At 33.2% G+C, this 24,787-nt stretch overlaps 1 protein-coding gene and 1 pseudogene across 1 annotated transcript; one reads left to right on the forward strand and one right to left on the reverse strand.

Moving 5' to 3' along the window:
* The first annotated feature begins 1,524 nt into the window (after positions 1–1,524).
* On the forward strand, positions 1,525–24,580 carry LOC120162734 (RGG repeats nuclear RNA binding protein A-like). Its single transcript, XM_039172818.1, has 9 exons — positions 1,525–1,886; positions 2,277–2,553; positions 2,653–2,718; positions 2,859–2,985; positions 3,336–3,491; positions 3,568–3,621; positions 10,772–10,777; positions 23,564–23,568; positions 24,571–24,580. The coding sequence occupies exons 1-9, from the start codon at positions 1,700–1,702 to the stop codon at positions 24,578–24,580; spliced, it is 888 nt and encodes a 295-aa protein (XP_039028749.1). The 5' UTR covers positions 1,525–1,699.
* Positions 5,148–9,150, reverse strand: LOC120162616 (annotated as a pseudogene).
* Positions 24,581–24,787: the final 207 nt, after the last annotated feature.

Below are 24,787 nucleotides of genomic sequence, written 5' to 3' on the forward strand. Positions count from 1 at the left end.
AGTAATTTTATTAAAATAAGAATATAGTATCATGTATTATTATAACATTGAAAAATATAATATTATATTATTAAAATGGCACTAAAATAATATATTAAAGCCAAATATATAAAATAATATTGTTTTGAGTATTTTATCTTTTAAAGTGAAAAGTTCATAAAATTACTTAAGGAAAATCAGGCCGTAAGTCATTTTTTTAAACATACGAAAGAAATTTCTTATCATGAAAGTCGCTGTGTATCTTCTCCCTATCGTTATGGTCGACTACTTCTATTCCTCAAACTCATATTGTCTTTAAGCTTTCGACTATGGTGATTAGAAAAATAAATTATATTATATATCTATTTTTTGTCATCCAAACATTAAAAAGTTAAGAATATATTTTTTGAAAAACCAACTAAAATGAAACAAACATATCTTAAATTTTTAAAGGTTATATGAAGACATAATGTCTAGTCAAAATTATGCCTCGTGCACTAAAATATTGTAATAATTAGAGGGTTGAAATTGTTCGTTTCAATTGTGTGGACTACGTAGAGGTCGTGATGATATAATATTAGTTTAAAATCGACATTGTGTGAACGTGACCAATTTTACACAACTCCGCAGTTTGAGATTGAAAATTTTCAATTATTAATATGTATTTTTTATTTTATTCACCCTGATTCGTTCCTCGTACCTGAATCTAAAAGAGATCGTCGAATTAATTTTTTTTGTTGTCATGCGATATACCGACGGTCTCAACATTGTGTTTAGTAGAATAAAATAATTTTATTGAAAACTTTTGAAACTCATTTGATTATCGATGATAACGATAAGCGGTGGCTGATCATAATTAACAATGATCAAAATATAGGTTGATTTGGTCAGATAGGTAAAAAGGTGACAAAGAAAAAAGGAAAAATTATAAAAATTGAGATAATTTTTCTTAGTTTTTTTAATGATCCAAAACGATATAAAAAGAGGCGGAATCAGGAATTTATTAAGCGGGTTAAAGTATTTTTTTAATTTTCATAAATATAATTTTTTAATTGAAGGGAATTGAATAAATTTTTCTTTATTTTTTAAATATATATATAGTTGAATATTAATTAATACTTAAAAAAAATGAGAGGGTCAAGACTCATCTTAGCCCCGTGAAGTTCCGCCCATAGATATTATTTTGATGACTTTACAAGGAATCAAAATGATAATGTTTTAACGTGTTATAAGACTATCTATCATAGTCACCTTATAATTTAATGATCAAGAGATAAAAATATTTTATCATTAAAGTCGAATGATAATATAAAAAAAGAAATTTGATGATTAATAATAGTGAAATTAAACTTGAGTGATGAACAACCCTAAAATTAGAAAGTAAAAATTAAACTTGAGTGATGAATAACCCTAAAATAAGAAAGTAAAATGCGCTAAGTCTTAAAAATGAGCTCGTCCGCACAGTAAAAAAACCATAGTCTATTTAAGATTAGGTCTAGCGTTACTCTTATTTCTCTGCCGCATTGGCCAGGGTTTATTGAGCCACTCTCTGTGTCTCGCATTGCATTTAGTCTGTGTGTTTTTGTCTCCTCGTTTTCCTATATACATTTATTCGCTTCTTTGTTTTCAATCATATTGCAGGCCTCTCTTGGTTGCTTTTTTATTTGTTTAAGTTAAAACAGAAAGCGGAAGTTTTCTGTATAATCTCTTCGAGTTAACAATGGCAACCATGAACCCCTTCGATCTCTTGGATGATGATACTGAAGACCCAAGTTTGATTATTGCTGCTGTTGAGCGGCAAAAGCTTGAAAAGCCTAAGAAAGCTCCCGCTTCGACTCCAGCTCAACAAGCTCAGCCTGTTAAGTCTGCCAAGCTCCCCACCAAGCCACTTCCTCCTGCTCAAGCTGGTGACTTTTGATTCTTCTTGCCTTTTTTGTATTTTAAAATTGATTGTTTCCATTTGAAGGTAACAACCATAGAAGTAGTAAATTTGGTTTTGTATCTTGTACTGTTTCAGTAGTTTAATGGATTATCTTGGTTGGGATTGGTTGTTTGATTGATGTATAGTTGTTTATTGGATTAGAGATGTAGTAAAATAACAGACATTTGTGAAATTCATTCTCTCTTTCATTAAGCTTCTATTTTGTTAAATCTTACGCTTTCTTGTTATTATTATATTTTGAAATGAGGTTCAGGAGAATATTTTTTTTTTGCAAATTTAGCAGTGGAGTATCTATTGCTATGAAGTTGTACGTGTTTTATATGAATAGGTTGTGCATGTTTGTGGTTCTATGTAGTGAGAGAGGCTAAGAATGAGCCTGGACGAGGAGGTGGCCGTGGACGAGGTAGCAGTGGGTTCAATCGTTATTCCAGAGTTAGTGATAACTCCAATGGATATTCAGGAGGGTACAGACCCTCTGAAGAGGGAGGTGGAAAGCAGTTTGAAAGGCGTAGCAATGTTGGGACTAGAGGTTCTTTCCGTGGCGGTCGCCATGGGGATTATAACAATGGAGAGGCTGGAGAAGGGGAACATACTCGCAGACAGTATGAACGTCACATTGGGACTGGACGTGGGTTAGTGTTTTCCCTTCTTGATTGCATTATTTGTTATCTACGATCTCTCTATATCATTCTGTTTTCCATCACCATTGATCTAATCATATATCTATTCAGGAATGAATTCAAACGTGATGGTGCTGGGCGTGGAAATTGGGGTGGTGCCACTGATAAAATTGCTCCGTGAGTATTTGTTTTGTCAGTATCTTAAGCTGCATGCACAAAAGAAGTTCCTTATTCGATATGCTATATACTTATTATATATACATGTATGTATATGTGATGCAAGCTCATCAGTCATCTGCAATTTTGGTCAAAATTAGGGAGAGTGAAGAAAATGCTCCTCAGAATGAAAAGAAAAGCATCGAGAAGCAATTTGGAGAGGAAGTTGCTGCAGATGCCAACAAAGAGAATGCTGCAAATGAATCTGAGGAGGAGCCTGAAAATAAGGTGGTTCTTTGATCACAATTAGATTTTTGGTTTCATAGAAATGGTGGTAGTTGAGTAACAAAATTAATTTTTGGTGATTCCCCTCTGTTTTTACTTCTTTAATTAGTTATTATGGAACAGATAAGGGTGCTGTTATAATTTCCTGGAACCATCTTAGTTGCCTATTTGAATTTATGTTAATACTGAAATATTGGGTAAATTTCACTTTCAATAATAATGAACAGTGGAACTGGACAATGAAATCAGATTTAGGGTGATCAAATAATCAACTTAGTTTGGATTTGCCTGGTTCAATAAGTCTTTCTTAATGTTCTAATTTTGAATGTGTACTTTTTCTCCCTCAATATTAGGAGATGACTTTGGAAGAATATGAGAAGATTCATGAGGAGAAGAGGAAAGCTTTGCTTGCCCTCAAGACTGAAGGAAGGAAAGTTGATGCCAAAGAGTTCGAGTCTATGCACCAACTTTCGAATAAGAAGAGCAATGATGACATCTTTATCAAACTGGTCAAATTTCTTAATTCTATTCTCTAGTTATACTGTAATTTGTGTTTGGTATATTGACTGAGCTTCTGTTTGTTAGGGTTCTGTAAAGGACAAGCGCAAAGATGCCGATAAAGAAGAAAAAGTCAAAAAGGTTAGCATACCTTTCTCTTTATATTATTATTGATTAGCCTCAATTTGTAAACAATGTATCGATTCATCTGTGGAGTTTGTCTGCATAATTAAGTAGAATGTGCTTCTTTCATTTCTAAATGCTTATCCAGTTCATTGGTATATGGAGCTTAGTTCTTTTACCGTTATTGCACGGTTGAAATCATGTATGATGTTTTTCACCAGTAATTAGTTAAACATATGACTGGTTGAGGCAGGCAACCCCTAGTTGTCTTCAAGCTTATTTTCTGTTATAGACAAATTAATTTCACTAGGTTGGCTTTGCCGGCGTAACAACTTGGAAAAAATGCCGTGCTGCTATAAACAGAAAATTGAGCTCCAAATGTAAGCTTTTGTTTCCACCACATGTTCTTAATCTTTGTTAATGCATAATAATGTGAAGTCCTTGTTTATTCATGGCTCGATGAATGTGAAAAGTATCATTGTATTGAGTTATCCATCTTATAACTGTTATTGATTCTGATGTAGCTGTTGCTTACTAAAATTCTGCATGAAGATCCTGGACAATTCCCTGCATTGGGTGGCAAGTGAGAATCGCAGCCATAATCTTACACAGGTTTTCACTTGGAATTCATTGTGATTTATTCAGTAGTCGGGAGTTCCCGAAAAAGAAAATCTAGACGAATGATCATTTCCCTTTGCTAGAAACCATCAAATGATTTTGAGTGTAAATTTTGCATGAATACCTTTTTTTCGAATTTTTTAAAAAAAATTAGAAAACATGGATCATTATTACTTGCAACTGAGTAGTGGCATCAGTTTTGTTTTCTTATATTCGATCTGGTGATTTAATTCTGCCCTCCGAGTTTTCAGAAACATCACTGTTACTTGGAACACAATTTTAGCCGGGTACTTGAGAAAATCCGGGAAAATAATACAAGCCCAGAAACTGTTTGATCAATTTCCTGAGAAGGACACTGTCTCTTATAATATCATGTTTTGTTATTGTACAAATTCTGAGATGGAAACGGCTGTCTTTTTTCTAATTCCATGCCCTTTAAGGATGCCGCTTCGCGGAATACAATGATATCTGGTTTTGCTCACAATGCCGGAGAGGAATAGTGTTACTTGGAGTGCACTGATTTCTGGGTATGTTGAATGTGGGGCAGTAGAATTGGCTGAGAAGTTGATTGTTTAGAGAAATACATGTTAGAAACTTGGTAACATCGAATGCTAATGGTCGCATGTTCATCAGATTGTTTGTAAGACTTCATTACATGATGATACAACGGCGTCTACTTCATTGATTATGCTGCTTAATCTCGATCCAAAAAGTGCAGCTGGATAATGTTTATGCTGCAATGAACAATGGGACCATGTTCGCCTATCAATGAACTTCCATGACCTTGCTAAAAATATAAATCTCGGACATGATATCAACTATTTTGTACAATCGTGTTCTTAAAATCAAATACAATTAAAAGAATAGAAATTTAACAGAGCACTTAACACAGACGAGAAATGGAAATATTCTGAACCATCTTTGATTTAAGACGAGCAGCAACCAGATTTTTGGTTGATTTCCTGCCTCGAATCTGCACTGTTGCAGGTTTCGCATTGTTCTTTGTTGGTTGGCTTGCCACCCTGCCAACCACACAGAAATAAGGACCAATGAAAAAACACGAGGGCTTATCAGTTAAAGGCGAAATAAATTCATCTTATCATTTCTATATGTTTGTACCTATTCTTGATTGAAGCAGCCATGGCCATGAAAGCTTCTTCAACATTCGTGGCACTCTTAGCATTTGTATCCATGAAAGGAATCCCAATTTCATCTGCAAAGGCCTGTACAATGAAAATAATCCATGAATGACTTTCCAACACCTACACCTCTGTATAAATTTGCAACAAATGTTTCCAATCAATTTACCTTTGCTGTTTCATAGGACACAGCTCTGTTTGCTGTTAGATCACACTTGTTCCCAACTAAAAGCTTGTTCACATTATCACTGGCATAGCGGCCAATTTCATTTAGCCACTGCTTGACATTGTTGAAACTCTCTTGGTCTGTCACATCATAAACAACCTGCCAAGACATTAGCAGCATGAGTTCGATCCTAACACCTGCATAAGAAAAATTAAAGAGGAACTACAGGGATAAAATGTAAAATACGCTACTTACTATGATACCATGAGCACCACGATAATAGCTACTGGTAATTGTCCTAAAACGTTCTTGGCCAGCAGTGTCCCACTGGACATCCAGTAATAAACATGAAAAGGCAATCAACAATGATCAGAACAACAGATGCAATAGAAATTTTAACAGTATAAATCATCAAATGTTTCTACAACAGGAAAGTAAAAAAAAAAAGGCGTAAACAAAATAGGAATTTGCAAAATTGGAACTTAATAGAACTGTGAATGAACATGTTACAGATTTATAGGCAATGGATGGGCGGAGGAGAGCGGATAGAGTAGTCGTCCCCAGAAAATTCCAAATTCTCATATATTTTAGATATTTTCTTTGTATTTTTTACCGATAATCTATTCTCGTCCCCTAACATAGAATCATTCTTTCGTCCCCGTTATAGGCTAAATATCAGGGTTGATATCAGTGACGGATGTAGCTTGTTGCCCACCTTGAAATTTTCTTCGATTAATTGTTCATTTTATGTTTTGTGTCCACCCTGAAATTTTATTTGTGCTCACCTCGTATAAATTTTTTGTATTATAATATTTGTGTACATACCCTGAAAAATATTTTTAGATCCACCACTTGTTGATATATATTATATTTAATGTAGGATATTATTTTACATATTAGAGGACTTTTATTATTGTATATAAAATTATGAAAAAGATATTGTATTTCAAAATGCTACATGAAATCATAGAACAAGGACATGAAGTAAGGCTATGCTTAAGAAGATGATTGTTCTAGATGTCAATGAAACCTAATTTTTGATAGTGGGTGCTTAATGTCAAATTCAACTTTGATGACTTAATTGCTCGACTGAAATCTAGACTTATTGCTAAAGGATTGATCAGACTTATGGAGTGGATTATCACGTTCTCCTCGACTGCTAAACTTGCTTTTATCATATTATCTATCTTCGTTGCAATGACTTTTAATCGACTTCTGGAACGTTTCCCCCCCCCCCATGGTGATCTTCATGGGTAGGTATATATAAAGAAACCACTTGATTTTCTTTGTTAGGGAAGTACAAAAAAGTATGTCATTTGAAAAAACCCTATATGACTTGTGACGGAGTCCCCGAACTTAGTTGGGAAGTTTAACCAAACTACTGAGAAGCTCGAGATAGAAAAAGGAAAAGAAAATCAGATCATTCTATTTTCTATAAAAGCCTGATAGAGGTATTACTCTGTTAGTTGTATATGCACAGATAATATTGCATTCACTGGTAATGACTTTAGCGGAATTTCATCTCTGAATTCTTCTCTCTATACTACGTTTCATACCAAAGACTTGAGGATGTTGAAATATTTTCTTGTGAGTTGAAGTTAGCAAGAGTACGAATAAAATCTTCTTATTCTCATAAGAAATATATGCTTAATTTATTATCAGAGTTGAAAAAAAAAATTAGGTGTTAAATCATATAGTACTCCAATGATTCTTATTTTATAATTAACCGAAGAAGGTGAATTATTTAGAGGTTCTGAAAGGTACGTACATAAGACTTATTGAAAAGTTAAATTATCTTATTGTTACACGTTTTGATATTGTTCATTCCGTAAATGTATTGAGTTTAAATATCACCAATCGTCGATCATTGCAACGAAAGTAGAACAAGTTTTACATTATTTGAAAAGTACACCCGGAGGTGAAATACTACATGACATTCAAGATCATATTAAGATCAAGTATTTTTTTACTTGGATTGGGTAAGGTGTGAGGGAGATAGGAAATCTTTTTTAAGATATTGTGTGTTTGTTGAAAGAAACTTAATTTCATGAATTAGTAAGAAATAAAATGTGGTCTTACAATCCAATGCAGAAGCTGAATATAGAGAGCTATGATTAAGTCTTTTTGTGAAATCATATAGGCAATGAAGTGAGAATTTAGATTTCAAGAAGCTATAGTGTGATTGTGATAAACATGTTACGTCTCACATTACTTCTAATCCAATCTTTCATGAATGAACGAAACACAATAAATTTGATTGTCATTTTATTCGCAAAAGATCTAATATGGTTTGATTACTATCCGTTATGTGAAAACCTGAAAACAATTAGAAGATATTTTAGTAAACGCTCTTAATGAGGTTCGAATTGATTATTTATGTAACAAGCTAGACATAATTAATATCTATACTCCAACTAGAGGAAGCATGTTATAGATTTATACGCTAAATATTAGGTACATATTATAAGACCTTTTTAATTGTATATATACTCATAATATTAGTGAACAAAATGTGAGAAAGTATTCTATTTCAAAATTCTACCGAACAAAACACATCTCAAGCAGGAACAGAACATGTACACCAGGGTTGAAGCATGGGTTCCAAATAAATCTTGATTAACAAAAGAAATGATAGCCATCCAATTACAAACATACAACTTGGAGTTTGATGGTTTTTCCATCCTGTTCTACAGTGCGGATTTTCTGCAGATAGGAATACGATTTGTAATTAACTTACCATTCACAAGACATAAATGAACAAACTACGGAGACAATACTTACTGGTGTAACTCTCCAGATATGAATCATCCTGGTTTGCAAAACTTAAAGAAATTGAGTTCAAACGCATAAACCGCATATTATAAGAGGAAAAAGAAAACATCTCAAATCATGAAGCTAAGGTCACAAGGCATGAAATTCAAAGAGTAACCAAGAACTTACAGCAAACCTCAAAAGTAAACATGATTTCCCTACACCAGAATCTCCAATAAGAAAAAGTTTAAACAGATAATCACTTCCATAAGGAAAATAATATTCATAATAAATTCTGAAATAGTAAAAAATCCAACATATAAGCAAACATCTAACGAAAGCGGTGACGGATCTACGTACTCTTTAAAGTGGGCGAGTGTTCACCTGAAATCTAAATTTACTTCGTTTAGTTATTAATTTGCTGATTATATTGTGTTTATCCCATATAAAAATTTTGTATTATCAATCAAGATTAGATTTTCTCCCTAGCAGGATGAGCTTTTTATACTTCAGATTATGAGTAATCAAAATCCACTTGATTACTTCCGACTTAAGAAATCACTTCTATAAGTCACGACTTTCAGCCATAATTATTATTAATTAGCCAACTTATCATGAGAAAAGCAATGAGTACATCTGAAACTTCAATCAATCGGATCTGATTGACAAGGCCAAGATAAAGAAAGAAGCACAGGTATATAGGAAAAACAAATAACCGCTAATTCAGAAGAATTATAATAAAAAAAACAGATCTATAGAAAACAAAACAGAGTAACAAGAATAAACGAAATTAATTGGTTACTATTTTTCTCAAAGATTTGAAGAGGGAGGAAAAAAAGCTTACTATTCAGGATTCATGACGGCGACGAGTTGGAATATGGTTAACCACGAGATGTCGAAGCAGAAGATAGAGAGTGTTGCATGATACGGCTATCGAATAGAGCAAAATCACAACTGAAAATTTGAAAAAATAAAAATGAAGATAAATAAGACACAAATTTTACGTGGAAAACCCCTAAATAATGTAGGGTAAAAACCACGGGCAACGGTAGAAGAATTTCACTATGAGAAAATATGAATTACAACTTCTCTCGATCTAACAAGGAGAAAACAATGACAATTATCTCTTGATAAAAAGGAGAAAATAACTCTCAAGAAAACTCTCTAAATTTTCTAGTATTGGGAGAAAGCTAGAATGATTTGGGATGGTTTTGAAGATAAATGAATTAGAGTATTTATAGTTGAAGCTTAAGGACTAATCTTGTAAATAGCCTAAAGTACAAGGACTAAATATTTAATTTTACCATCCATATTTTCAACAATTTAGGTGGAATTGTTTTTCAATTCAACTTTCGGTGCCACCAATTTCGGTGGCACAATTTTTCAACAATCTCCACTTAAAGAATTGATTGGAACAATCATATCTTCAAACCATTCTTTTTATCTTGTACCATTATATTGCTTACGTCTCTGAATGGCCACAAGAGGATTGACACCAAGTAAATTTATCAGCATTGATCGTCTTCGTCATGAAATCTGCTATGTTGTCTTTGGTATGGATCTTTTGCATATCTACCGTCCATTCTTCCACCTTTTCACGAATGAAGTGGTACTAAACTAGTATGTGTTTTGTTCTTGAATGAAATGTTGGATTCCTTGCTAGATGCAAGGCGCTTTGACTGTCACAAAATAGAGAGACATACTCTTGATTGTGCCCAAGCTCCTCCAATAGCATCTTCAACCAGATTGCTTCTTTACTGGCTTGTGTAGCTGCTACATATTCTGCCTCTGTTGTGGATGTAACCACAATTGATTGCAATTTTAAAACCCAGCTTATAGCTCCACCAGCAACTTTGAACACATATCCTGTAGTATATTTGCTTTTATCTAAATCCCCTACATAGTTAGAATCGACATACCCATTGATAAGTAAGTTTAATCCTCCATAACATAATGTAACATTTGAGGTCCCTTTGATGTATCTCAGGATCCTCTTTACTGTATTCCAATGCTCTTTGCCTGGATTCGCCATGTACCAACTAACCACTCCCACTGCTTGTGCAATGTCTGGTCTTGTGCATATCATAGCGAACATTAAACTTCCCACTACTGATGAATACGATACTCGAGACATATCCATCCTCTCTTCTTCACTGCTAGGACTCATACTGGAGGATAATTTGAAGTTAATAGGAAGAGGGGTAGAAATTGGCTTACAATCTTGCATGTTGAATCTTGATAAGATATTCTTCAAGTAATTCTTTTGTGAAAGCCAAATCTTCCTATTACTTCTGTCTCGGTGAATTTGCATCACTAGAATCTTGTTTGTTGATCCCACGTCCTTTATTTCAAATTCCCTAGTCAGTTATGCCTTTAATTCTTCAATATGATCTTTGTTGGGTCCTGCAACCAACATGTCATCCACATACAACATCAATATAACAAAATCGTTATCACCAAACCTCTTGAAATAAGTACAAGGGTATGCGTTAAGTCTGTTGTATCCAAGAAACATAATGAAAGAATCAAATCTCTTATATCAACACATCGACGCCTACTTTAGACCGTACATAGATTTGTTCAACATGCAAAACAAGTTCTTCTTTTATTTTTCTTCTTTTCTTTTTCTTCAAAACCTTTAGGCTGGAGCATGTAAATATCTTCTTCAAGATTTCCATGAAGAAAAGTTGTTTTAACATCTAGATGCTCTAGATGTAAATTCAATGTAGCACACATTTCCAAGACTACTCGAACTGTTGTTAGTCTAACCACAGGAGAAAAGATTTCATTGAAATCAATACATTCTTTTTGAGCATATCCTTTGACCACCAGTCTTGCACGATACCTCTCAACTTGATCGTCACCATTTCGCTTGATTTTGAAGACCATTTGTTACCAATTGGATTCCTTCCTTGTGGTAGTGGCACAAGGTTCCATGTATTATTTTTATGAAGGGCTTCGATTTTGTCTTGCATCACCATCATCCAAAGTGAAGCATCTGAGCTGTTTATTGCCTCATGGAATGTTGATGGGTAGTATGCAATATTTCCTTCTATAACATACTCTGAGTACCAATTGGGATGTCTTCTCACACGATCTGATTGACGAGTTGATGGAGCTTCAAAACTCTCTGGTTATTGTTCATCATGTGTTGGTTATGCTTCAGAAGAATCTCTTTGTTCAAAATCTTTTTCCACGTGTATCTGTGTAGTCTCTGACTTTTCAGCGCTATCATCATCTTCTTTTATTTGTAGTTTATCTTCTACAAAGATAACATCCCTGCTGATGATCACTTTGCGGGCAGTGAGATCTCACAAGCGATACCCCTTTACTCCATCAGCATACCCCAAGAATTTGTATTTCCTGGATTTTGGATCCAACTTTGAAATTTCTTGGGAGTTGCACATCACGTACACAATTCTTCCAAATACATGGAGGTTTGAATAATCAGCTGGTTTACCAGTCCACATCTCCATTGGTGTCTTCAGCTCTATTGCAGTTGATGGAGCTCGATTCACAAAAAACATGCGGTATTGAATGCTTCTACCCAAAATGATTTTTCTAGGTCTACAACTCTCAACATTGCTCTTGTTCTTTCTAACAAGGTTATGTTAATCCGCTCTGACACTCCATTTTGTTAAGGAGTGTTCGCCACTGTGAACTATCTTTTGATGCCTTCTTTCCTGTAAAAGTCATCAAATTCTTCTCTTGTGTATTCTCAATTATCTGTTCTGAAACACTTAATCTTATTTTCAGAATCAAGTTCCACCCGCGCTTTGAAGTTTTTGAAAGTTGAAAACACATCTGACTTCTTCATAATAGGGTACACCCAACATCTCCTAGAGTAGTCATCAATAAATAAGACAAAGTATTTTGCTCCGCCTAGGGATGCAACTGGTGCTTGCCATACGTTAGAATGAACCAATTCTAGAACACTTTTGCCTCTAGAATTTGATGTGTTGAATTTCAACCGATGCTGCTTACTTGTTATGCAATGCTCACACAAAGTAAGTGATACCTTTAGCCTGGAAGTAGCTTTTTCTTTACAATGAATCTCATTCCTTGTTCTGACATGTGTCCAAGTTTCTGATGCCATATCATTGCAGAATCTGAACTAGATGAGGCAACAGAGGATTCTGCTTCTAGCAAAGTCTCTCCCTTTAGCATGTACAAGTTTGCTATATTTTCTCCTTTCATCACCACAAGTGCTCCACAGAAAACCTTCATGATTCCTTTCTGTGTTTCAATCTTGCTTGCATTATTATCCAACAATCCGTAGGATAATAAATTTTTCTTCTGGCCTTTCACGTGCCGCACATCTTGGACAACTTTAATTGTTCCATCATACATTTTCAATTTGATGGTTCCCACGCCAACAATCTCTAAGGCACGATCATTGCAACTATACACAGATCCTCTTGAGACATGTTCATAATGATGAAACTATTCTCTTCTTAAGGTCATGTGATATGTTTCTCCTGAATCAATGAGTCATATATCTGCAAATCTCTTTCTGCCTTCTATGGTGGTTGACGTTTCACAACATAGAGCATCTCCATCATCTGAAGTGTTTACATTATTGCCTTGTGGATTGGAGATTTTTCCTAGACTCCAACAATCATTCTTCAAGTGACCATTCTTTCCACAGTTGTAGCACTTTAAATTCTTTTTGATTCTCAACTTTGATCTACCATGTTTGTGACTGCTGCTTTGGCCACGTTCTGTTGATCTCCTTCTCATCGTTGTCAACACTTCTGCTTGTTACAGATTTACTTATCTTTTCCTTGTTCTTGCACCGATTTTCTTCTTGTAGAATAACATCTGCAACGTCATCGAAGACTAGACTGGTGACATTACTCTTTGTCAAGTTGATGATAAGTTGATCATACGAATCAAGTAAACTTTGAAGTAGAAGTTCAACACGTTCTTGTTCTCCTATTGTACATCTTAAGGATGTAAGCTGAGAAAATAAAGTGTTCAGTGTGTTTAAGTGCTCCGTCACTGAAATAGATTCTGGTATACAAAGAGTGTAAAATTTCCTCTTAAGGAAAATTTTTATTGTGCAACGATGTGACCTCATACAATTTGGTGAGATGATCCCATAACTCCTTAGCTGTCTTCTCCTCCTCGATGCTTGACAATACTTCATCTGCTAATGCTAGATAAAAGTTTGCCATAGCATTCTCATTCATTCGATCCATTTGTTGTCAACAGCGAAATCTACCGGCCTTTCACCGATTGCTGCTAGACAACCTTCTTTCCTCAGGATGGCCTTCATCTTCAATTTCCACAATGAGATATTTCTCTCATTGAACTTTTCAATATCAAATTTCGTTTCCATAGCTTCTATTATGGATAGCTCCCACTATTTCACTATCGTGAATAGTTCTCTAGAACCTTTAAAGAATGGGTAATACCTTCTTACTTTCTTATGTTGGAGGATCCACCTTTTGGTGGTAACCACAAAGATAATAAGTAGATATTACACACTCTAATCTGGCTCTTGATACCAATTGTTGCGGAATACGACTATCGGATAGAGCAAAATCACAACTGATAATTTGAGAAAATAAAAATGAAGATAAAGAAGACACAAATTTTACGTGGAAAACCCCTAAATAATATAGGGTAAAAACCACGAACAACGATGGAAGAATTTCACTATGAGAAAATATGAATTACAACTTCTCTCGATCTAACAAGGGAAAAACAATGACAATTATCTCTTGGTAAAAATGAGAAAACAACTCTCAAGAAAACTTTCTAAATTCTCTAGTATTGAGAGAAAGATATAATGATTTGGGATGGTTTTGAAGCTAAATGGGTTAGGGTATTTATAGTTGAAGCTTAAGGACTACTCTTATAAATAACCTAAATTACAAGGACTAAATGTGCAATTTTACCATTCATTTTTTCAATAATTTAGGTGGAATTGTTTTTCAATTCAACTTTCAGTGCCACCAATTTAGGTGGCACCATTTTTCAACAGAGGGTGCCGGAAATTGGACCTTATAGATAAGATTACCGGTGATTTGAGACGTCGCCGATAAAAAAAATAAAAAAGGAAGAGAACTTTCGTTGTCGTGAAATGGAAGAAGAAATCGATGCAGTTAAAAAGGCACGTAAGCGTTAAAGTACAAAAAAGGTCTCTCGACTATAAAATATTATTTTATTAAATATCTTAATTACTAAAAGTTATAAAATAATATTTTAATTATATGATATTGCTTTATTGACTTATCTGACGATTAAAAGTAATAAAATGATCACTCAATTGTTCATAGTTCAAAACTTGTCATTTTCGTTAAAAAATGGTGACCGTCTGAGCTGAACATTAATATGTTTACTGAGATATGATAAAATCTGATCTCAGAACCGTTTGAGTTGTATTTTATGGATTGAATCATCGTTTAACATTATACTGTCGAGTCAGTGCTTGAAAGCAATGACGGTGCCAATAGACATTATTAAAATATAACTTTATCATATTACAATTAATAAATTAACGTCTAGCTTAGACAATCATCAATTTTTTTAATGGAAAAGGATGAATTTAGAACATATGAATAATCAAGTGACTATTTTGTAACTTTTAATAGTCCAATGACTCAACAAAGTACTATCCTATAGTCGAGGGACAATTTGCATACTTTACTATAATAAAGAGAGAAACATGTTGGGTTTTAGTTAATTTAATTTAAATTCAAAAGAGTAAATTGCACACTTAATCACCAAATTTTCAGTGTTTCTTTGTTTTGGTCATCTAACTTTTAAACATTTTAATTGTATCATTAAACTTTTAAATTTTACTCTTAACTCTTAAGTCACTCAACCTTTACGTCTTTATGTCAATTAAATTGTTTTAGTAATTTTATGCAAAAAATTATAAAAAGTTTTCTCTCAACTCCTATTTTTAGAATTACTTCGATTCACTGATGCTAAATTTTTTTCTTTCAAATGCGAATGATGGGGAGATGGAGAAGGAGGAGAAAAATAATATATCTTGATTCTATGTTAATCAAATAGTAGAGATTATAGATCGGCCCAAGATAAGATCAAAACTTAATTTGAGATTTGTCAATTTTAAAATGATTTTAAGAGAAATCAAATTGAGAAGAAGAAAACGATGAGAAAAGGAACATTTTGATAACAATTACGTCAAAACTATTATTAACGATTGTCGAACGATAATGAAGAAATTTATTGACCATGAAAAACACAACTGAAAATTTAGGTAATTTTAGAAATAAAACCCAAAGCATAGCACTATAGTGTTGATGTTATATACTTAACTATCGAGTAACAAACAAAATAAAATTTTGAAAACTTAGTGATAAATTTAAAAGTTTTGAAAGTTAAGGGATGAAAACACAAAATAAATCGGCGCTACCGACTCACCTGCTTTGTTATTTTGTTTGAATTTCTCTTTTCTCCGATTATATTTTAAAATTAACAACTTATCATTGACATTATCGATTTATAATAATCAATTACTCACCATTAATAATTATTATTAGGGGTGACAAAAGTTAATGTGGTGTGTTAACCCAGCTAACCTGATACTATTTGACCACACGAGACAACATTTCATAATCTATATATCATGGCTTCTTCATTATTTCTCTCTTCAGCTTGTTTGTCGTTACCCCTTTTATGGCTTTAATTGGAGAGGCTACTCTTTCTAAGCTTTTGGATTTAACGCTCGACAAGTCCATCGATTTTGCTCCCAACTTTATCGCTGATCACAACCAAATGTACGAGCAGTTCAAGGAATAGAAATCCAAATGTACGACCATGGTGTGAAGAGTTGGTTCTCCGAGACTCGGCTCCGAGCGAAAGAAACCGGTCAGGCTGCAACCTACTTCTAGGTGGATGGAGTTTGGTAGCGACAACGAGAAGCCAGAAATGATTGATTTGCTTAAAACTAATAACTTCAATGGAGTTTGTCCTTTCCTTCGTTGGCATGGGGTTGGGTATGTGTTTTCGATGACTTTAACCCTTTTAACATAACCAAAACTATTTTTACAAACCATCCATTATTATAAAGATATTAAAAAGAAACGATTATTGTAGAATATAAAACCTAAAATCATGTCATAAACATTTAAAAGTTTTCAATTATTATTATGATTCTCGTGGACCACAATCATTGAGTTCAATGGTAAGCTAATAGGATCTCTAAAAACTTCAAGCTCGACGATGACCCCGCCGATAGACGTGGATGGTCAAAGAATGCACACATCATAAATCCCTAGTAGGGAACCTAGCACCAAACGCCAGCCTCTATGGTCTAGCCAATGGAACAGCTCGTGGTGCGATGCCATCGGCTAGGATAGCCATGCACATACAAAGTGTGTTGGGTCAGCTTAGGATGTATCGATATGGACATCCTCGCCACCATGGACGATGCCATATGTGAAAAATGTAGATCTCATATTAATATCCATAGGTGGGGTGACCGGGGCTTTTTTCATGGATTTTATATCAGTGAGTGCATTCCATGCCCTGAAGAATGGAATTATTATAGTGGTTTCTGATGGGAATGAGGGTCGAAGCTTACATTCCTGAGATCATATTTGTAACGACCCAAATTTCTGAGTCAATGTTTGAGCATTGGGCTAGATTGTAATTAAATAGATTAATTACGGTATGGAGGTTCCATGGTTGAATTTGAGTTCAATAGGATAAGAAATTAGCTTAATTGAAGATAAAAAAAAGAAGAAGATTTTTTGAGCTTACGGTGAAAGGAGAGAAAGACTTAGAGTATCATTTCCCCAAACCGATGTGAGAAGCGTCATTGTAAATTGTAAAATCTTTCTTAGACTCGAGTTGGATCAATACTAGAGCTTGAATTAGAACCGATTTCAACTTCTCAAAACTCGATTGTCGATCCTTATTTCAGACAAAAGTAACATTCTTCCCCAGAAGTTTTATCAAAAGAACTGCAATCGTAAAAAAACTCCTCTATAAACATTCGATAATAACCTACCAAGCAAGGAAACTATAGATCTCTGACACATTTTTAGGTTGCTTCCAGTGAATAGCATCAAACTTCTCCTGATAAACACATATACCCTTAGTAGAAACAATATGGACAAAAGATATTACTTTACCAAGTTAAAACTCACATTTGATGAATTTTGCATAATGTTGGTTTTCCCTCAAGATTAGCATAATAACCCTTAAGTGTTCGTTGTGTTTGGCTTCAGATTTAAAGCAAATCAAGGTACCATCAATAAAAACATGAACGAACTAATTCAGATATAATTGAAACACCCAATCCATTATACCTATAAAAATAACATAAGCATTAGTTAACCCGAATGACATAACTAAAAACTCGTCCTAAGAACTAGTCCACTAAACAAGATATCGAGTTCACATAACTACGCCAGCTTAGCTCCAAGTGATGAGTAGTTGATACAAAAGCAACATATATAAAGATTGATAAAACAACACCGGCAGAAACACTAGGAACTAGTCCACTAAACAAGGTATCGAGTTAGTTCACATAACTACGCCAACTTAGCTCCAATTGATTGCCACTCTGTTACCGAAAGGAATTTAAATTCTATTTTCCATTAAACCAAATAAGAAAATCACGAAAGAGAGTTCTAAAGATTTGACTCATGGGTAAAAAAGCTAACCCAGAATTGAAGCATAGTCGTAAAATAGATATGCATTAGTACAAAACATTCAAATTCCTTAATTTTCTTGGCTATGGAAACTGGAATTCCTACTGCTTTAGATTTTACATTTATGAGCTGCACATGCAGTTGTCATAGTAACAGCTGGGGTAAAATACACAAATGGTCCCCGACAATAGGATACTATTTTCTTGAGTCCATTGATTATTAAAGATTACAAAATAGTTCATCGACTATTAAAATTTACAAAATGGTCACCCAATTATTCATATATTCTAAACGCGTCCTTTTTTGTTAAAAAAATTATTGGTTGTCTGAGTTAGTCGTTAACTTAGTGACTGTGATATGATAAAATCATATTTTAATGATGTCTATTGGCACCTTCGCTGCTTTCAAGACTGACTCGATGATATAATGTTTCAAGCATTGTCTCGACAACATAATGTAAATGGAGAGTCAATCCAAAAAATACAGTTCAAACGGTACTGAGATCAGATTTTATCATATCTCAGATAACAAGTTAACATCTAGATTAGATGACTGCCAATTTTTAAATGGAAAAAAACGAGTTTGAAATATATATATAGTCGAGTGACTATTTTATAACTAGTCAAGGGGCTCAACAAAATAACACTCTATAGTTAGGGAACTATTTTATAACTTTTAATAGTATGAGGATTTAATAAAATAATATCCTATAACCGGGGACCATTTGTGTACTTTACCCTAATAATTAATAATAACATCGTTTTGACTTCTTTTTTATGCAAGAACTGTGTACTGTATCCCATGTTAAATTTCTGAACAAACTTTAGCTACTACTTGTATTCATATTCTTACAATCTCTTTAGTTGTCGAGAACCACAGCAATAATACATATTTTGCTTATCATATACTCACCAATTAAGAATATGTTATTTAATTATACATCTTTAATAAGTTATAAAATCTTAAGTTTACTATATATATTAGCAATAATTTCATTTTTATATCCATGTTATCTCATAAATTATAGTTGTCATTCTTAATAATATGATTTTTAAATAGATGAGACAAAATGGATTGTGAATTATTGACGGTTTATTCATTTTGATTTGGGTGGAGAGCCGCAATTAGTAGTAGGTTGATCGTTGATTGATGTCAAATTATTTTATCTCCATGAGAAGGTAGAATATAGATGAATATGGGTGAGTTGGTTTCATATAGGTTGCAACTTGTCTCTCGGTATTGGTCGAGAGATTTTATAGTGACCGCTATTGCGAGTGTTAATCATATAGTCATCATGACTACATATAGTTTAGTAGACCATGTGGATTAGATCAAGTGACAGTAGATTTGGTTTTAGACATTCAAGGTTCTTCTTCTAGAAACGTTCTCTCTATGTCTTTTGAATTCTCTAAGTATTGAAAATTAGAAGATGTTTTTTCATCCTCTAAGTATTGAAAATTAGAAGATGTTTTTTTATCCTCCAAAGGATATAAGATTCAAGAAGTGTGCAAAAGACCTTTGACTAGATACAAAAGTATATAATCTTATTTAAATATCTAAACTATCTTTTAAAAGTAATAAATATGTACATTTCAGGAATTCATTGAGTGACTTCAGCGGTTAAAGAGAATTTTGTTCTCCATTTAGACTCTGAGTTCAAACAGTTACATCTATAAGGTGTGCGTTGTCAATAACTAAGAAAGATCTTAAATAGATGCTATCTTATAATCATTTTGTATTATTAAAAAAATATATCTACGTCTAAGTGGTGGTAGGGGTTTAGTGGACAAGTGGGCAGTAGGATGAAGAGAAAGGAAGAGTTAATGAGTGATGAAACTAAACGTGAAAAGCGTAATGTTGGCTCTACATTAATTGCAGACAGGTAGTAGCTCAGCAAACAACTAGACCTAATTGATGCATACAATTAGATGTTAGCTGAGATTTTAATTAAAGGAGATTTGGACGTTGGGTATTTTAACATCAGTAAATGAAACCACCAACCAAATGCTGCGGTTTTATTGTCCAGAAATTCCTTCGTTGTCTTCGTCCCACATCCTTTTGGGTTTTGATATTATTATTTTTGTTATTTTTACAATTTGTACATGACTTAACCTTAAAGTGCACCACGTGCACACATTAATAAAATTATTTACTCATTTTCTATAGTTAATTAATATGCTATTATATACTTTAAAGTACATGTTAATTTCTTTGACCACAAAAGTTTTTGAGTTGTGTATGCTACTATATATATTCCCATCTAAACTAGCCATCTCTTCAATTCAAGAGCTAAACCCTAAAATGTTGAAAGTATTAGTTCAAAGTTTGGCAACCAACTTTGAAAAAATGATTTTCAAAGTTTGGTAAATGTCTCTTTGAAAATAGTTTTCAAAGGTTAGTAAATGTTTCTTTGAAAAATAGTTTTTCAAAGTTTGGTAGATGGTTGTTGAAAAATGATAATGGGATAATTACAAATAGTCATTGCACTTTAGGGTATTTACTAGATTAGTCCTTAAGCTTCAACTATAAATACCCTAACCCATTTAGCTTCAAGATCTGTAACATCCGCAATACCGGGTTAGTGACTAAATTGAAAAGTTTCAGAATTTGGTGATCAATTTAGGGAAAAATTGAAAAGTTTAGGGATTTAAAGTGTAATATTTTGATAGTGGATTAAATGGTAATTAAGGAAGAATTGAAAGGGTATTATGGTCTTTTTATGTAAAAGATAATTATCTCTTATTTAAAGAGATAAGCTGATGGGTGAGGAAGTATCTGAAAAGCTACATTCTTCTTCCTTCTTCTTCCCGTTGGTTTACTTCATAAAGGTGAGTTTAATTTCAGCTTCTTAATTCTTGAATTTATAAATTAGTTTTGATTCTTTGGGTATTAAATAAGCTTAAGGAAAGCTTATTTGGGATTTAAACAATAAGATAAAGAAATTAAGAAGGAATTTGTAATATGAGTTTTAAGATGAAATTTTGATATGGTATGGTTGTTGAAGTTTTATGGATGAATTTGACTTGTCATCAATCTAATTAAGAGATTTGGAGTGATAGAATTGGATTTAGAACATATAGAAAATTTGGTATGATTCTTGAATTACATATGGAAGATAGGATTTTGAGATTTAAGATGAAATAAATGAATATAAATTGGTTTAAGTATGTGTACTAGAGTTAAGAATGAAAAAGGGGATGATATGAAGTGTTGAGCTGAAAATGAAGTGATTTTCGAGCTAAAAATGTGATTTCTGGGCAAGGGGAATCGGTACCCATTCAAGGGGAACCGATACCCCCTCAAACGAACATAGAATTCCAGAATGCCAGAGGGGAACCGATACCCCCACAGGAGGGAACCGATTCCCCCTAAATGAAAATATAGAATTTGATTCATTAAACCGGTTTAAGTTATTAACATCAAGTTTAAAGTTTAGGCTTCTGATAGTTGTTTTGAAATGATATATTTATGTAGATATTGAGCCTAAACAAGTTCTGGAATAATCAAAGGATTATAATCGAATCAAAGCAAAGCTAAGGTGAGTGCAATTTATTTTGTACTTATTTTATTAACATTGGCTTGTGATGAGCCAGTGATGGAGTTACTATGGTAAGAAGTAACTTCTAAATTGTTATGTGATTACCATGTATGCATTAATACATAGAAATAGATGGATGCTATGTTATAAGAATTATATGCTTAAGTGAAAATGCAACATATGATATATGTTATTTGACATGACATGCATGGTTACATGAAAGAAAGCTATGTGACTACATGTATATGTGAAAGAAGCTATAAGCTTATATGCACATGTGATATACGTGATATGAATTACATGAAATGATTTACATGAATACATGTATATATATATATATATAATACATGTGATATGATATGAGATATATGGTTACACATACATGTGGTATGTGACATAAGAGAAAGAACAAGTGATACGAAAGGTATAAATAAATGCCCATAGTATATGATACGAGAGCTATAGGTATAGTTGGCATGCCAAAAGTCGAGGGTTTTACCTATGTCTTTCGAGACATATGGACAGTATACCTATGTTCTAAGGAACATATGGACAGTTACCGAGGATCTTTATGACCTCTGGATAGTTACCGGGGTCTTTGTGACCTCTGGATAGGTCCTTCGGGACATTTATATGAGCTGTGGTGATAGCATAGTGGTTCACAACCTCAATAGACTCACATATCTACAGTTCTCACAGGTGCACATGGGCTAATAAGAGATAACATGGAATGTACTGTATATGATATATGTGTGTTAGTGATTATTGTATATGCTATAAGATATATGATATGAGCTTAATTGATTATTTGAACAAGAGAATAGAAATATGAAAGGTGATAATATGATAATTATAGGAAAGAAGATAATTATATATATATATCTATATGAAAGGTGCATAGTAGGAATCATTACATGTATATGTGGGTACTGGGTATGGTGCTTGTATGTGATATGTTAGTAGAAATTGTTCAAGCATGATTACGAGTTAGAGTTTTATTATATGTTTTATGCCTCACTAAGTCAACGACTTAGCGTGTGATTGTTTCACACGTAGGTTACAGAAGTGAGAAGAGTAAAGAGCTAAGAGGAGCAAGACAGGTCAGTTCTCCTTACCCAATTGTCAGATCAGAAAATATATGTACGATATATAGAGTGTAGTTGGCATGTAGTCTAAAGATATAAATTGTATGAACTCTGATATATTTTGTAAACGTTTTGAATGAGTTAAATGTTATCCAAGTTTTTAAATTACTCACTATTTTATACGAATAAATGTTTGAAAAGTCAATGTGACACCTCATACTCGTATCCGGGTCGGATACGGGTCGGGGGTGTTACATTTAATGGTATCAGAGCTAAGGTTTAGCCGATTCTCGGCATAAACCGAAGTCCAAAGTATCATAAAAGTATACATGCCGACATAAAGTAGAAAATTTTCTGATCTGATAGGGAAAGGAGTCTACTGTCTTGTTAATAGAGTTAAATTATTATGTTAAATAAGATATGTGAATACCAGAGAATGATTTATAAAATTTATATATATGTTTATATGATATGATGGATGATATGTGAACATATGCAATTGACATATGTTATACAATGTGAATTGGATGATTATACGCACACATGATATCAGATAGAAGAAATGATATGAGCACATGAAAATATTAGAGTTTCCAAAGTAAAATACAAGACGATAGACCTGAAGGTAATAGCATTCACCTGCCCTGGACAGGCAGGGAGAAGAGCGAAAACCTCAGGGAATGTCTGTATAAGATTAGAGAATGATTCATGATGTTGAATGATATTCCGATGTGTTTTTAAGTGTATACTTCGTTAACTCATAGAATGAATGTATCGAATAGTTAAAAGAGTTATGAGCACCCGATCTCAAGGGTGAATTTGAGGAAGGCTCTGTTGTTACAGACCTTTGGATAAATGATATGAAGATAATGCTAGAAGATGTTCATTTCTCCATAGTGGAAAAAAATTTAAATTGAAAAGTTTGTTATTATGTGGATAAGATAGAATATGGTGAACATGTGTCACCATAAGAATGTTAAAAAGATCTAATGACGTGGTGAGTACTTATAGAAGAACTCAAGGATAAGTGCATCAATGACAAGTGTATAAGATGTATAAAGTCAGAGCTTATGAGTTTGAAACGAAGTGATAGTATTGAGCATAAACAAGAGTATGTTTATGATAAGGGTTTGCAGTTAAGATGGAAAGAGTTAGCGTTGGCTAACTAGAGTATGTGATAAAAATATACTGGAATTATAAGATTATAAGATATTGTCAGGATATGATAACCAAATCTGAAATGGATCTGGATACAGTTGCATATTTGGATCATAGTAATGTGGTATAGTAAAGGAAAAAGAAGTAAGAATTTATATATTTGAGTAAAGCTGAGGATTGATAAGAAGAGTTTGAGAATATGTATATCGATGATCAGATTATAGGACACATGAAGTCAGAATGTTGAGTTTGAGCAAAAGAAATTTTAGGATGTATGAGAATAGTGGTGAAATTGATAAGTTGAGTAAGCGAATTTTGAGATAATTTAGATTAGAAATGATGTATATGATTGGTATAATAGGGCTTGTGCCCTAGATTGAACAAAAGTTATTATCTAGCTGTCAGAGTAAATGTGCTAGAGTTATAAGATTGGAGGAAAGATAAAGTGGAGTTAATCAAATATGATATGAATCTGGATGTGGTTATGTATCTTGACCATACAGATATGATGTAGGCAAAGAGATAAGCATTGGTATGTTTTAAAAAATGGCTTTAAAGAAGAAAATACAAATACAAGAGATGATAAAGAATAAAGTTCGATATAAGAAATAAGGATATCAAAGTTATGAGGATGCAATGAAGATTGTTATACAGAAATGAATATAGGTGATAAGACAAGAGTATGTAAACATGAAAGGAAAGATATGATTTGTGTATAAGGAATAAATAAAGGAAGAATGGAATAAAGAAATGAAAAGGGATTGAGTTAAATGATCAAATACGATAAAGGTTATATGGAATGTAGATGATAATTTTGATATATAAGTAAGAAAAGTATGTAAGGTTATATGAAGAGATTATGTGTATCTTAATACAGACAAGGATGAAAGAATGAATAAAAGTTGGGATTGTGGTGGATTAATTAGAAAATGAGGAAAGAAATCAATTGATTGATTTTTTTTTAGTGATAAGAATTGATGTTACTGCCTACAGGATAAGTAACATTATATGAATGAAATCAGAGTTATGAATTTGAAACAAAAGGATATTATTGTGTATAAGAAAGAGTGTGGAGATGATAAGGATTTGTACTT

The sequence above is a fragment of the Hibiscus syriacus genome, unplaced genomic scaffold, assembly GCF_006381635.1.
Source record: "Hibiscus syriacus cultivar Baekdansim isolate YM2019G1 unplaced genomic scaffold, ASM638163v2 tig00111403_pilon, whole genome shotgun sequence".
Taxonomy (NCBI): domain Eukaryota; kingdom Viridiplantae; phylum Streptophyta; class Magnoliopsida; order Malvales; family Malvaceae; genus Hibiscus; species Hibiscus syriacus.

What these genes read in the sequence shown, in the direction of transcription:
- LOC120162734 (XM_039172818.1), top strand. Translation starts at nt 1,700, where the DNA reads ATGGCAACCATGAACCCCTTCGATCTCTTGGATGATGATACTGAAGAC. An exon ending in GCCACTGATAAAATTGCTCC is followed by an intron (nt 2,719 to 2,858) that starts GTGAGTATTTGT and finishes GGTCAAAATTAG; the next exon opens with GGAGAGTGAAGAAAATGCTC. An exon ending in AGGAGGAGCCTGAAAATAAG is followed by an intron (nt 2,986 to 3,335) that starts GTGGTTCTTTGA and finishes CCTCAATATTAG; the next exon opens with GAGATGACTTTGGAAGAATA.